The 15,446-nt window shown below is 41.9% G+C and overlaps 1 protein-coding gene across 2 annotated transcripts in view; it reads left to right on the top strand.

Annotated features, from left to right (window-relative positions):
• Window positions 1-15,446, top strand: part of LOC142993647 (chloride channel protein 2-like) — a 106,434-nt gene that overhangs the window by 42,200 nt on the left and 48,788 nt on the right. For both annotated transcript variants that reach the window (XM_076144409.1, XM_076144410.1), the window contains exons 3-6: window positions 5,993-6,124; window positions 7,730-7,858; window positions 8,968-9,101; window positions 9,779-9,856. In XM_076144409.1, the coding sequence (XP_076000524.1) occupies window positions 5,993-6,124; window positions 7,730-7,858; window positions 8,968-9,101; window positions 9,779-9,856 (473 nt within the window). The remainder of the gene's footprint in view (window positions 1-5,992; window positions 6,125-7,729; window positions 7,859-8,967; window positions 9,102-9,778; window positions 9,857-15,446) is intronic.

The following is a 15,446-nucleotide window of genomic DNA, read 5'->3' as shown; positions in this document are numbered from 1 at the left end:
GCTATAAAAGTGTAAATGAGTGCACTTGTGTGTCTGCAGAGGACTGCAGTAGGAAAGTGCTGAGTCGGCTGCAGCAGAGATGCGTGGTGGGCGGGCGGGAAAGAGAGAAATGAAGGAATGCAGAGCGGAAATGGAAGTTGAGGGACGGATGGGGGGGGCAAAGTTAACGCAGGAGGCGGACAGAGAGGAAATCATCTAAAGTGAGAGGCAGAGGGAAGCAGAGAGACGGAGACGCTGGCAGGATCGGGGGTTGGATCTGAGGGATAGAATAATGCAAATGGAGTGAGGGGGTAGATGAGGGAGAGAAGCCATGCAGAGAAGCAGCAGCAGGTTTCCTTTGACCTTAGACTCTCCTAGGCTTTCATCTAGGAAATTAAATGACCTCTCCCCTCTGTGTGCAGACTAAACACATACACACACACGCGCATACACTGTACACAACAACAGAGTGTAAGAATCCACTGAGTTGTCGACAGCTGATTGTAATTTCACGGTGGAAGCTGGAACGCGTGTGGGATTCACTTAACGGAGCTCCTACTCTCACCTTCATCACCTAAGTGAAACGCTGATATCCTCGATTGTCACCAGCTTTGTTTGTGGCATTTTGAAATGGGATGTAGGAGGTCAGAAGTCGTTTTTTCTAAGGTGTTACGGTGCTTAAAAGGAGAGAGGAGGAGTAAAGCTGTAAAGTGTGTGCTGCTTTACACATTTACATCCCCGTTTATAATTGTGTGGAGGGAACAAAAACACACATGGTTGGTTGGTTTCGCCGCTTATATGATGAATTGGTTTAAAATTACGAACACACACCAACACACACACTATCCCCTCTCCGCTTTATGATTCCCCGCCTCCAGTTAGTGCATTTGGAAAAAGGTATAAACACACTGACCTTCTGAGGCCGACCGCGTCAAATGGTACATGCTGTGGCCTTTAATCTGTGTGTGAGCAGCGTGTGTGTAACCGTGTCCGCAAGCATACGCAGTGATAATGGAGTGTGATCCTGGCCTAAGAGGGCAAATGTGTGTTTCCCCCATAATCTTAAAATACTTGAAATGATAATGAAGCTTTTTTTTTTTTGACACCCAAATGAATCATCCCTGACCTTTGCGTACACACAATGTAAATTCCGATGTTTAATATTCTAGTTATGCCCTCCTTGAAGATTTCGCTGTTCCAACCAGCTGGTGTGCGATTTAGATTCCCGAAGTGCCAAATGAACCAAAAACTGCTTGGAAGAAGTTATGTTCATAACATTTTATTCCTAGAATAAAGATGAAGTACTTGGCATCGGAAAAATGGATCGTCTTCAGATTGGAAACTGTGCCGAGATGATTTGAATTTATTTTTCCTTTAGGCTTGGTTGTTTTGCAGATAATAGAAATCATGCTCTTGCAACATTTATGGCAAATCCATTTCTACGATATGATAACATTTTACTTCTTTCCATAGCGTCAAAATGCAGAAAACATGGCCCTCAGAAACACATTACACACACTCCGGAAGTGATTAAAGAAAGGCTGTTTTTTGCGGTAATAACTGTGTTGATTGTGTTTGCTGTATGTGTGTGCATGTGCGCATGTACAGTATTACACCTCATTAAGCAGACATTGTACTGTAGCCATAAGACGGGTGTCGGAGCAGTCGTTACCCGATGAGTGAACAGAGTGATTGAATGCGAAACGAGGTGCTTTGCCTGCTCGCCCGGGATGAACACCGATGACTTTATAGCACATTTACATAAACATTGCAGTCTTTTAACATCCCATTAGCATAGAGAACGCATCCACATGATGGGGGGGGAAGCAGGGGAGGGAGGGATGGATGGATGGATGAAGAACAGAAGGAAAGAGCACACGAGAGATAAGAAGAGGCAGATGTTAAAGTAAAGAAAGAAGAGCCACATTAAAGCTCATTCAAGGCTTCACTGATGGTTGTATGATGCCAGCGATGTTTCTTTATTGCCTTGCAGGGCCCATTTGTCTTGTTTCTACACGCCATTTTCTTCTTCCTCTCCTCTATTCCCTCGTTTCTTGCCTCTTTATCCACACTTGCTCACATCAGCAGGGATTCAGGTAGAAACTCATTTAAAACTCAATGACTTTGTGCAATGTTGAGCAATGCTTATTGCTCTGCACAAGTTTTTCCTAAAGTTAGAGAACATCCAGTAAGAGTTAGAACGTTATGTCTGTTCCGTGTTTTTACTTCACCATCTGGCTCCGAGCTGGCAAATCAAAGCTGGCGACGGGACCTTAAGGAGATGGGTCCGTTTTCACTCCCTCTGCACAGCAATGCTGCAGCAATGGACAGTAAAATATTTTGCAGATGAGAGCTTAGCAAAGACTTAAAGCCCCTAAAGGAAAAGTACATCATGGAAATCTGTCATATGTCCCCTTTGGATACTTTAGCCTAAATGCTTACAAGCCAGTTAGGAAATAGATGTTTTTTTTCCATCTGAATTACATACATTAGAAATCCAGATCCGCTCATAAGCCATCAGTTGCCCATATGTTGGTACCCGTCCGTCTCTCTTCAGTCTCGCCGTTTAGGCCAGCAAAGAGCAGAAATGATGTCTCAGGGACGCCCGTCTCTACTGAGTTAATGGTGACACCACAGAGCAAACATGGCGCTCTGACAGAGACGGCTCAACTCTGCAAAAAAAAAAAACCCCAACAACAACCACAAACCACGCTGGCATTTAAAATTAAGCTTTATTCCAAAACTGGTGGCGTCGACCTTTTAAAAACCTTTAGCTTTCCACACCTTTTCTTCCTCAAGCACTTGTACTTCCTCCCTCTGTCGTTAAAAGTTGGTGTTTAAACGCAGGAAAGGCTGACTTTTCAGATCTGCCTCTCCATTTAAATTCTAATCTCATTAAGCCGATGGCCTTATACACAGCCAGGCATTTCTAATTGAATCTCTCACTTATGCATGAAGCTACATATTCATGTGAAGAGAACACACACATACACACCTACACACAAAATGGGTATAGGCCTCATTGGCAGGACTGTGCAGATTATGGCATTAATGGCAGGCTATTTTACCCTTTACACCCACATATGGCCGTCACCTTACGTAACAAATGAGTGCATGATTTGAATAATTGGGTTTTTATGTGGGAAGCTGTCGCAGTGATTCTTGACCAGTGCTCCTTTTCTTCTTGGATGTCCACCTCCTGCTGCTCTCCCTCATCATGCATAACCGCTCTATGCACACACTGATGTCTGACTGATATGTCTGTGGTATTGACCATTTATTTAGAAATCAATGGACAATCAGTGTGACTTTAATTATGGTCAAATCTCAACTGTCTCATTCTATTATAGTAGCTTGTTGAATAATTCTAATTCAAGGGACAAAACTTATTATTATTATTATTATAATAACATTAAAAATGTCTTTGTGTAGTATTGGGAGTGAGATCTACAAACATGGCTCAAACTCAAATACACACACACATGGACAGTCTGAGTGCCAGGCCGTGGAACAAGATGAGCTGTGTATCCAAGGCAACACAAATTAGTCTCAGCAGGTATGTGGGCATTAAAAAGAGAGACGAGATGGAGACAGAAGGGTCGGAACGCGAGGGGGAGAGAGACGGAGGAGGAACAAGGATGGACAGTTGGAAGGATTGACAGAATCATAGAGAGACGCACAGCAACAGAGAGTGTGTGAGAGAGAGGGGGACAGGCAGAGTTTGGAAGACAGATGGACAGATTTAGAGGCAGACAAGAGAGAGAGAGACAGACAGACAGACAGACGGAGTAAGACAGAATTAGACAGATTGAGAGAGACAAAGAGTGGAGACAGAGAAACTAACAGACACATATTTTTGGGACAGACAAAGAATTGCTCAGAGCTGAGAGACACAGAGACAGACAGATATTGGGAGAGACAGAGAGACACAGACACAAACTAAGACACAGAGAGACAGACTGAGATGGACACGGAGAGACGGATAGAATGAGACAAACTGAGACACATACTGGGAGAGGCAGTGACACAGACGGACAGACTAAGGGACACACACACACACACACACACACACACACACACACACACACACACACACACACACACACACACACACACACACACACAGTGGTAGAATTTGATGGAGGGAGGAGCGGTGCAGAGGTTGAGTCAGAAGGCAATGAGAGTGAGTGGGAACTAGCATGCTGCTTATTGCATGCCATGAAGAATAAAGTCAGCAACCACTCTGCAGGGCATGTGTGCGCGCGAGTGTGTGTGCGCGAGTGTGTACGCGCGTGCACACACTGCAGAAAAAGCTATTAAGCAATAGCAGCACAGACAGAGCTAACTAGATTACATCTCCAAGAAGACAAGATTACACTTGCTGCTAGAGACACACACACACACACACACACACACACACACACACACACACACACACACACACACACACACACACACACACACACACACACACACACAGGTTGTATTCCAGCTTTAGAACTAGAAAAAAACATGTGTACACACACACACACACACACGGGTTAGTGTCTAGATGACAGAAGGGGTCCAGGAACACAGACGGCCTGTGGGTGAGATGACGCACAAGCAAACACGCTTTTTTCTAACACATTTATGTCTTATAAATATATACATGAAAGAAACCCCTTCAATGGAATTATGGCAGCTGTAACGTATGTGTGTATGTCAGTGGTTCTCAAACTTTTTTTCCGTGCCCCCCTTTTCGCTTTGACTTTGAATTGCGATTGATTGACAGCCATCCATTAGTGGCGTCTCACATGGGAAAATGGAATCTTGTAGCAGTTGAGAAATACGAAACTATGCTGCAAAGTACCATTATTCTAGTGTTGAATCTTTACTGTTGTGTTCAAAGGAATACTCACATGGCAGAAATGAAAGTCTACATTGATGGAATTGACAGGATTCCACATATTGCCCAATATACATGCACAGGAAAATCCAAGGTGCATGTGTGCAGTGTGTTTGTGACAGTCATTAGTGTGAGGGCTCCCCTGCCGCTCCCAAGTGTCATCTCCCAGCAGAGGAGGAAGGAGAAATGAGGACAGGCTTGGATGTGGGGAGATGAGGAGGAAGAAGGAAATGAGAGGAAAAATCTGGTGTGAATGAGAGACATTATGAATGATGAGGATGTGTGTCTGTCTCTGGGTCTCTGTGTGTGTGTGTGTGTGTGTGTGTGTGTGTGTGCGCACATTCTAATGAGTCACCATCAAATTAACGTTTTGTTCCACTAAGTTGTCATAATTAGTAATTGAGAACGCACTGTTTATGCATATCTCGCAATAAGTGTTACAGTACATTATCTGTTTCCTGTGGCTTGAAGGTGAGTATAGCACATTAGCTCGCACTTCATCTTACACTGTTTGACATCAACCCCACTGCTTGTTGGTAATACAGTGATTTATATGAGGTAATGCCTGCTGTCATGTAATATGCTATTAATTTGGCACAGTTGGCTCAGGAAAGGTGTGCACATAATGTTTTTGGGGTCACATTGCTGTTCATTGGCATTCAGCTTCGACATCACTACTGTGCGAGTTTGTATCTTAGCTCCTATTGTGTTCAGCGCTTTATCATGCATCAACATGTTTAATAATACATGATATTTGTTTGTATGTTGCCTGAGACTTCTAGAATTCTAGCTGTGTGTGTGTGAATGTGTGTGTTGTTATTAAGGATTCAGACAGGACTTCAACATGGTGGTTTGCGTTCGTCGATCATTTTCAAAATAAAATACACCATCATACCATGTCTGCTGAATATGAATGGGCTCAGTAGTGCTAAAGTGGCATGAACAGTTAACTTCACAATAACCTGTACTATTATTAATTAATGAAGAGGTCTTATTGCCTAATAGATGAAGCATTATTTGTATTTTCCAAATCTCAGTGGGACTTCTCCCTGAGCTGCTGGGCGGCGTAGCTCTGTTTTCTGTTTGCCGTCCTGACACGTTGCTTTCTTCCTGTCATCCTTCCAGTCTGCACAGTTCGCTGTCAGAAGTTCCTGATCTCACGGGTCGGGGAGGACTGGATCTTCCTCATCCTGCTGGGACTCTTCATGGCTCTGGTCAGCTGGGTGGTGGACTTCTGCATCGCCATATGCCTACAAGGTGAGGCATTGAGGAAGGAAGAGAGCGAGGGACAGATGGATAGATAGACAGAGTTGGAGGGATGTTGTAATGGTCCTACAGGTGGGGGTGGGAGTTGCAGAGTGGGGGGGATTCCAGAGCCTCAGTGGGCAGATATGAAAGATCTTCACAAATGGTCAATAGCAATCTTGATAGCGTAGGTAGAGATGTAACTAGGTGAAAACTGTATAGCTAAAAAAAGAGATTGTGAAATTACTTATAGCCAACATGGACTCATGTTATTGGTCAGATGCTGGCTGATGGAAGCGTCTGACTAATAACATGCAGTCACATTCATGGTATGGACCTTTATAACTTGGCCATTTGCAGTTTTTGCTCCTCTTGACTTTGTTTATTCTCCAACGTCAGGATATTCAACAGGCTGCAAAACCAAAAACTGTGCCTCAGACCCACATATTGCTTCTGTTGATGTTGTGTGACAAGTAACTGGCACAGCTGTTAGAGTAAAGCCTTCGTGTGAGCTCATTTCCATTATGTTATGGTGCTTGAATGTGTGCCAAAAATTTACTGAAGCAACCAAATGGTTCCTACTTACTTACTGGATTATTCTGGGTAAAGTAGTTCCTAATTTAGATCATAACCTGATGTTGAAAGTTCCAAATGAGAGCTCCGTCTGAGCAGTTAAAGCTGAATCTTTGAGATTTATCTTCATCCAGCTGGAAAAAAATAACAAGCTCTCCAATATTTTATGTTGCTGTGAATTCTGGAAGACGGTGAAATCGGGTTTAAAAAGGAGATCTGCATAACAATGCAATTAAATGGGATATTTCGATGATCCGGCCCAACAGGAGCACACAGATGGAGCGAGTACGCAGAGAAGCAAGCCTTGAGGACAATTGTAAATGAGTGCAGATGATAATAAAGTATTTCCTGTGGTGACTGAAAAGGTTCCTCAGGGTGTGAAAGGAAGGAAGGAATATTGATTTTTTTGATGTATTATGCGTAATTGCAATGAAAATGGGTAGAGGAAGGGAGTGATGACGACAGCAAGGAGTGAAGCAGTCAGAATGATGGATGGATCAAAAGATGGCACAACAATGATGGGCGTCTCATGAGTCAGTCATGTTTTAGTCCACCAGCTACAGTACATGAAAGGTGGACACTAGAGACAAAAAACGAAGCGACATTGTGAAAGGAAAAGAGGCATCTATCTCTATGTCAGCTTGACGTCTCTGGAAGACTCGGGCAGACGTGTTAAAACTGCTGAAGAAAGTAATGAGAGCTGACCTGAAACCTACCAGGACCGGCTTAAAGTGTGCGTGTGCTGTCAAGGAGAGATTAACCTTAGTCTTCACTGTTCCAGCTACAGTGCAGGGTTCGTTTGACTGGATATAGAACATGACTAACCAGCTGCACCTAGGAGACACACACACACATAGTTAAATGATTTATGTGGCAGCTCTCCTAGATGCAGTTAAAGATGACACTAAGCCAACACTCAAGATAATCACAGCAAGCACACTTATCTCTCTCTCACTCTCTCCCTTTCTCTGTGGAGGTTTGTTCATGTACATACTAATATCTGCGTATGTTGTTATTAAATGGTATGTGTGCTTGTGTCCACAGCACAGAAGTGGATGTACGGAGGTCTGGACAGTAATGTGTTCCTGCAGTATCTGGCTTGGGTCACATACCCGGTGGTCCTCATTACCTTCTCTGCTGGATTCACCCAGATCCTCGCCCCGCAGGCTGTTGGTACGACACACACACACACACGCAAACACTGAAAATGGAACATACACACAGCCCGCAGAGAAACAACACAGTAATGGAGGCACTATTAAGTGCAAATCTCATGCTGTGCAATAATGCACAGAGAAACACAAGAAGTGTTCATTACCTCATTACCAAGTTCCATTTAAAGAAGACTGTCACTAGAAGACTGTCTCTAGCAAATATTTATATGAAAATGTTACATAGATATCTTTCAGCTGATGATGTGCTTTAAATGTATTCTGGTGGAAATGTTATTAGGGCAAGAAAGTGCAGTTTGTAACACTAAATACACTTAATCTGCTCACTGGAGGATAAAGCTAAAATTGCATTATCCATAACATGCAACATACATATGTAGTCCATATCAATGCACAAACAGACACAAAGACGATGGCTCTACTGGGTCTATCAAAAACAGAAATACTGTTGGGATGCCCCAGGTCTTAGCTTTAGACAGCCACATCTCAACATGCAAAGACCACTTACTTTAGTGGAAACGTGTAAAGACAGAGAATATCTAGAAATCTGATCAATCAAAAGACCAAATGCAGCAAAGATGAAGCACCCCAAAACTTTTAGGAATCGCAAAAAAATCTATGATCCAGAACATCTCGCATTGATGCAGCCTCAAATGCAGCTTGGAATGACCCCAAAATGCACCATAGAAAGAGAAGATAGAATGTCCCACTTTATCATAATGTACAGCCACAGGGTCATGTGGGCAGTTTTATGATCTGCACGTCTCTCCTTAAATCTCCTCCTTATTCTTCCCACATAAAAGTGACCACAAACGCATTCAAGGTGATGCACAAGGAGAGGTTTTGCAGTTAACAAGCTGATTTATCTCTTAAGACCTGATGGTAAATACAACTTGAAGTCAGTCTGTTGTGTCCATATCTGCACAATGGTCGCAATTGCTGCAAGGATGTTTGTCAGTGGCCTCAGGAATTCTAGATTTACTGTGGGGTAAATGTTGGTAGGAAGGTTTTGTTCTGTTGTGCACGTGCTCCTCTCAAGGTAGAAGAAGCTTTCATGAAGAACATTGAAGTTCACTGTTAGCTGTAACTATGTGCTGTACTCCTTTACAGGTTCAGGTATTCCAGAGATGAAGACCATCCTGCGAGGTGTGGTGCTGAAGGAGTACCTCACTTTCAAAACTTTTGTGGCCAAAGTCATCGGTCTTACCTGTGCTCTGGGCAGCGGCATGCCCCTGGGCAAGGAGGTAACACACACACACACGCACGCATACACACCATCTATACAATCTACTCGATGCCCTTACATTTGTCCACTTGTTTGCACACGGAGCTGCAGACTATTGTGAATTCACAAGTGTCAAACCCTACTTTATAGATAATAACATTATCTGCTTGTTATGATCGCTGTATACATACAGGTCTGACAAGCTGCTAAATGAACCAACAAGTAAACAAACTAAAGTTAAAGGAGAATTCCGATAACATAGGCGAGACCCATTCACAAGGCTTTGACATAGCCTCCTGCGAACTGCGTAGGAGTACAAAGGCTGTATCCCTCAAGCATGACTCCCACAAAATATGACGGCTCTGTCTTCCCCTCTCTCTTTCTTTGTTACAGACGCACACACACACACACACACACACACACGCACACACGCACACACGCACACACGCGCACAGCATGCGGTCACCAGTTTGGATTCAGTTCAAACCACTCATTTCAGTTTCAGAATCACTCTTAATCCCTTTGGTTCTACTTCGAACTTCATCCCCTGCATTTTAATATTCTCTGCAGCTTTGTTGTCAGCAATGTGTCAGAGAGCTTGTGTATAGTTTTATGCCATGCAAAACAAACAGGTTATGCTTCTTAACTTGTAACATTGACACTGGTTTTCTGTATTTTCTCTCTGTCTGGTGTCAGGGTCCCTTTGTTCACATCGCCAGTTTGTGTGCTGCTCTCCTCAGCAAGTTCATGTCCCTTTTTGGAGGAATTTATGAGGTAAGTTTCCTAAATTGCCTGTTAATGACTCAGTCTCTCTATAATTCTTCACTCTGTCGTTGTTTTTATGACATCTTGTTTTACATATACTCAGTGCAACTATAAATTTTACTTGATGTATTACTTGTAGCATCTCCAGAAGTCCAAACTTACTTTTTTATAAAACACTTGACAAATTCCGTTCCTCCTCCCCTTTTAAAATTAAACATCAATCATTGGGTCCATTGCCTTCTTAACCACCTTATACAAACTGTGTGTATTCACATTGACATCTCATCCATTTGTTTGAATGAAATCCTAGTTGCCAACTGCCACAAAGCTGATCAATAAGAGAGAAAACAGGTTGAAGGTTGTTTCTGATATATTTATATCCAAGAAGAACATAAGAATGTTACTGTCCAAATGAAGAGACAAAAAAAAAAGATAACATAAAATCTGAAAATCTCATTTAACATGCACACAAAGTGCGAAGAAGTTGCATAATTGTAACAGATTGTGGTCACGCTGTCCCCAGTATTGTCACAGACATTACATCATCCTATGAGCTCCATCTAAATCTTGCGTTGTGGATCCTGTTCTCACCAGATTATTTTCCATCTCCAAGGAGACAACCGGTCTGTGCAATTAATCAAACCTGACGGTAATGAACTTTTCAATTAAAGGCCCATCTCCAATGTCCCTTATCTGGGTAAACCTTTGGAGAATATTACTTTTAACCAACTACTCTATCATCTCAACAGCATATTAGAAAAAATCTAATCAAACTACTGAGTGAATCACACCATTGACACAACACTGCTGACAGTTGGCAATGACCTGAGAACAAGAAGAAGCTGTCCTCTTCTTGTTAGATCCTAGCGCGGGATTTTCACAGTCAATCAGGACATTTTAACAGTCATTCAGTGGGTACAGAAAGCAGTCAGAGCCCTTCCATATTTTCTACTTTTGTTTTGGTTATAGCCTTATGCTGAAATTGTTTAGATTAATGTATTCACACACTTATAAGTACAGACACATTATCACATCAATGTAGGTATCAAGATCCTTTGCAGTGATACTTGAAATTAAGCAAAGGTCCTCCGGGTAGTATCGATAATCACCAAGATGTTTCGAGACCTTGTTTGGAGTCGGATAGAAAAACAAGCAAAAGTTCCGAGACAGGATTGTGTCGAGCCAAAGAACTGGGGAAGGATACAACAACATATTTGCAGCATTGACGTTTTTTTATTGAGTTTATATTGATGGGTAAAAATTGCAATTTTATCCTTTTAAATTAAATCCACAACACGATAAAGTGTGCAAATGGAAGAGGTCTGAATACTTTCCATTCCCACCGTGATTGATTTGAGAGCTGAGTGGGTCATTTCTGCACACGTCAATGTGTAGTAGACTGTGGCGTTCCTCAAGGAGGCATTCTGGGCCCTATTCTGTTCTAAAAACATGCGGTGTAGGATCCATTTGATTATGTTTCAGATTTGACAAAGTTAATTGCATAAAATATGTGTATAATGGACGATTAAACACAATATCATTGTAGCTCTGAAAACAGAAACTGGAAAACCATATAAAGCATGATTCAGGTTTTACCTCTTACTTTATAAATGACATGAAAACAGATCATTTATCTGAAGAACATTGGAAGTCAGGTCTTTTACAATAGATTTTAGAGCCCTTTTACTACTTTATAAAGCTGTTAATAGCATAAAGCCTCTGTATGTCAAAGATGATCTTTCATTCTGTGTTCCAGGAAGAGCACACAATGCTCCACTGAACCCTTTGAACATGAGCTGGCAGCCTTTTTATATCCCCACTATAAGGCTACATCTATACACCCATTTATTATTTCCTCACATTATCCCTGCTAGAAAATGATATCATATTACTATTCTTGATATCATGATAAGCCTAAGAGATTCAACACCTTGCACTTACTTTGGCTATGTAACCATGACTTCAGCCTGAGAGAGTTGGAAACTGTTATGTTTGAGTAGGATCAAAATGCAGTCGATTGTACTTTTTGTTTGTAACAGCGTGCAACTCATTTGATCAGGGGTTAACTATTTGAATATTTGCTAATATTTGGTCAGGTCTTTTTTTTTTTCTCTCTTCAAAGCAGAATTTGCCAAATAGGGATGTAGCGATAAAGGAGGCAAAGAAAAAATATGTGGATAAAGGAGGCAAAGAAAAAATATTTGGATTATAGTGGTGGTGACGGGACAAGTAAAGCCTGTCAGGAAGACAAAGTTTCTCCTCCACCTGCTCTGCCTGTTCTTTCCTTATTCTTCCTCGTTTCCTTTTTTCTCCTCTTTTCTTCTTCTTCTTCTTCTTCTTCTTCTTCTTCTTCTTCTTCTTCTTCTCCTTCTTCTACACCCCCATCTTCTCCATCCTTCGGGAAAGGAGTCTGGGAGTGAGAAGAAGGTTGAAAAAATCCCGACAACTTTAATCTCCTCTCTCTTTTCTGAAGATGTAAGCTCCTCTCCTTGGGCGTAACATGGGAGGAAAGATGGGAGGGTTTGAACACAGCACAGAGGGCAGTGAGGCAAAGAACGGCTTGTCCCAAAGCCTCAAAAGTCCCGATGCTGCATTCACATTGTGACTCAAAAATCCCTGCTCAGCAGTCTGGGGCAATGGCAAAATGACGTCTTGATGCACGGGGGATTTAATGGAATATCTGGCCTAACCATCCACGGACAAACTAACAGAAATGCATTGTAATCTAAAAATATCTATCAAGATAAATGTGTCAGCCTGCAGTTATTTAAAACATTGTGGTGGAGATCCCAATACCTTGACTATTTAGTGAGAAGAAGAAAGCTCTTGTGATTTCATACCTCTACCTTCAGTGATTGAGACAAGCTTCACAGTTTAGTTGGGGGTAAAATGCCAATTAGGTTTGTTTTTAATGTGTACTTGATCTGAATGAGTTCTGAACCTGGGAGGTTGAGATAAACCAGTCTACAATCAACTGTGCATATACAACATCATAACAGGCTGCAAACTCTACAAAAAGGCCTGGATTTAAATGGAGTCTACTGAATCGGCTGGCCTGGTTATTCATGGTGAATGGTCGAAATGATGCTGATGAAAATGCCAGTTCTGCTGTTTTTCCATTTTATTGAACTACCTCAGCACACAGTAACTTCTTGTTTTGGTTTTCTTACGCCCACAACCCACTTAAATGCAACAAAGTAACAACTCTTTCATTCACTTGTAGGCATTTTGCTTTAACCGATGGAGAATTGCGAAATTAATAGGAAACCAAAGTTAATGGAGATATCTCTCTTTCTTTCTCATCTTTCAACCAAAATGGCAAGTGAGGAGAAGGTGAAGAAGAAAGCTAGTAATATTCTGTTCACCAAAAGATGTTACACAGGTGCATATCGGTGTCCGACATCCATTTATCTAAACTTTTCAGTGTCAGGTGTCACACAGCAGAAGCCAGATGATGGAGAAAAGAAAAGAGCCTCTGCAGCTGTTGTCCGTATTCTTTCCCACCATCTCCCTCATTCCTCCCTGTCCTCCTGCTATCTGTAGTCTGTCATTTTAATTTTTACATCTGCCTGCCTTCTTTTTTTTATGTCTCTGCTATGCAATCATAATCATCATCATCATCACCACCATTCTCTTTGTCTCCCTGTAGCCATTTATCACTCTCTCCCACTCTTCCCTCCCTCCAGAGTGCTGTGCTGCATTATATGGCATATTAATGCTCTCTCTCTCTCTCTCTCTCTCTCTCTCTCTCTCCCTCTTTCTCTTTCTCTTTCTCTTTCTCTTTCTCTTCTCTTCTCCTCTCTTCTCCTCTCCTCTCCTCTCTCTCACTCTCTCCCTCTTTGTGTGTGAGCATGTGAAGTGTCCCTGTGCAGCAGTATCTAGTCCTCTTCACAGTTTTGAAGTGCGGTATGAAGTTGCAGCCTGTGGGCTTGGTTCAGTGAGGTTTTAGATACCACACAGTACTTTAGATTAGTGTTTGAATGTACAAACCCACACACACCCACACACACACACATTCCAAAAGGACCATTGATTGAAACAGTTACCATCTAAAAGAATATTATTAGCAGATTTGTCAGCATCAACTAATTCAGCAGTAGTTCTCCCTCTTAATTCCCATAGATGGTCTTCACTTTACAATCACATCAAGCTAGAAATAATAATCTTAGTATTTACTATCTTGTGTATTCGTGGTAGAGTTGGCTTTTTGTTACAGACTAAAATTGTTCGGGGCTGATTTGGCTTCTGACTATCACAGAGGAAAAGATTGTCGCCTGAGACCAAGTGCAAGTTTGATGGCAGCGCGAGGCCTCGTTAGTCATTGTGGCTGAGAAGAAGTTTTGGAGTATGTTCGGGCGATGTTCCAGTCTCTGCTTTGTTGGCAACACTTAATGACTCCAACTTGCTGCAAGGAAGTGCTGATTGCCACAGGAGAGAGGTGGGAAGTGGTGTGCCAGGATGAAAACTTTCTGAATAACTGGAGGTGTCAGTGTGCATGACCACACACACCAGACAGTTGCTGGCGTACGTGCTCGTATAGCCAAAGCCAAGCCGCCCGAATGTCTCTCAAAATTCGATATGATTCATTAAAACATTCACTGGTTGGCTATCGTGACACCCAAGTTTCTTGCAGACTTTTATTGCGATGTATTTATGTTTGTGACAGAAATGGGCATGCACGTTTATGAGAGGGGCACTACAGGTCTTAATTTATGTCTTCATACCCGCTATGCTTTCTCTTACTTCCACGCTGCCTGAAGGAGCCCAGTCTCATAGGAACCAAGGTAACTAGATTGTACGAGTCCCAGGATTCGATATGCTTGCTGCTCCATCTACCTTTAGGATATGGATGCATGCCTCCAAGATTCTACACAAATCACATTAAGCTAGAAGTATGTAAGAACGTGGTGAGACAGTCGGCATGTAATTTTATGAGAATCAAACATGACCACCCACTAACAAACTATCACAGATTTAAACTGATTATAACTCAAATGACAAAGTAAATTCATAACATAGCAGAAGTGGGATTGAAGAATTGGCTCGGCCTACTGGCAATTTTTCCCACTCTTAATTAAAATACATTTTTCAAACTCAATTTAAGATAGCTGGTACAGCTGGACACGATTTGTAGCAGTAATCAATATTTCTGAGGATTTATGTGCTCTATGTAAATGTATGTGATTTGTATAAAGCCTTTTTACTTTTGATTAGAAAATTGTTTGCAAATGTTGCCACTTTAATTCAGAAACACTGTCAGATAGGACATAAAGAATATAAAATAGTGTCCCAAATAAACATTTATCAATCATGCATGTACACAGGACACTACAGGCGTGTCAACATTGTACTGCAGGTGATAAAGGAATAAAGAGATTTACAATGTTAAGTCCTGTTTCAACCTACAGTGTTGCATATAGATAAGTGCCACAATCATTAAAGCTTGTGTATAAAGTGCATACCATTCAGCACACTGTTACCACATTACTGCTTCACTGTTGAAAGGGAGAAAGCCAGTGAAACTCTGCACTTTAAAGAGCTTTTGCATACACATGTATTAGGTTGCGTAATTACTGCCCCCTGCTGTGGTGTAGCAAAG

The sequence above is a fragment of the Genypterus blacodes genome, unplaced genomic scaffold (assembly GCF_046128005.1).
Source record: "Genypterus blacodes isolate CSIRO-AG114 ecotype Tasmania unplaced genomic scaffold, CSIRO-AGI_Gbla_v1 ptg000003l_1, whole genome shotgun sequence".
In the NCBI taxonomy this organism is placed as follows: domain Eukaryota; kingdom Metazoa; phylum Chordata; class Actinopteri; order Ophidiiformes; family Ophidiidae; genus Genypterus; species Genypterus blacodes.
This window is presented reverse-complemented; position numbering and strand designations above follow the sequence as displayed.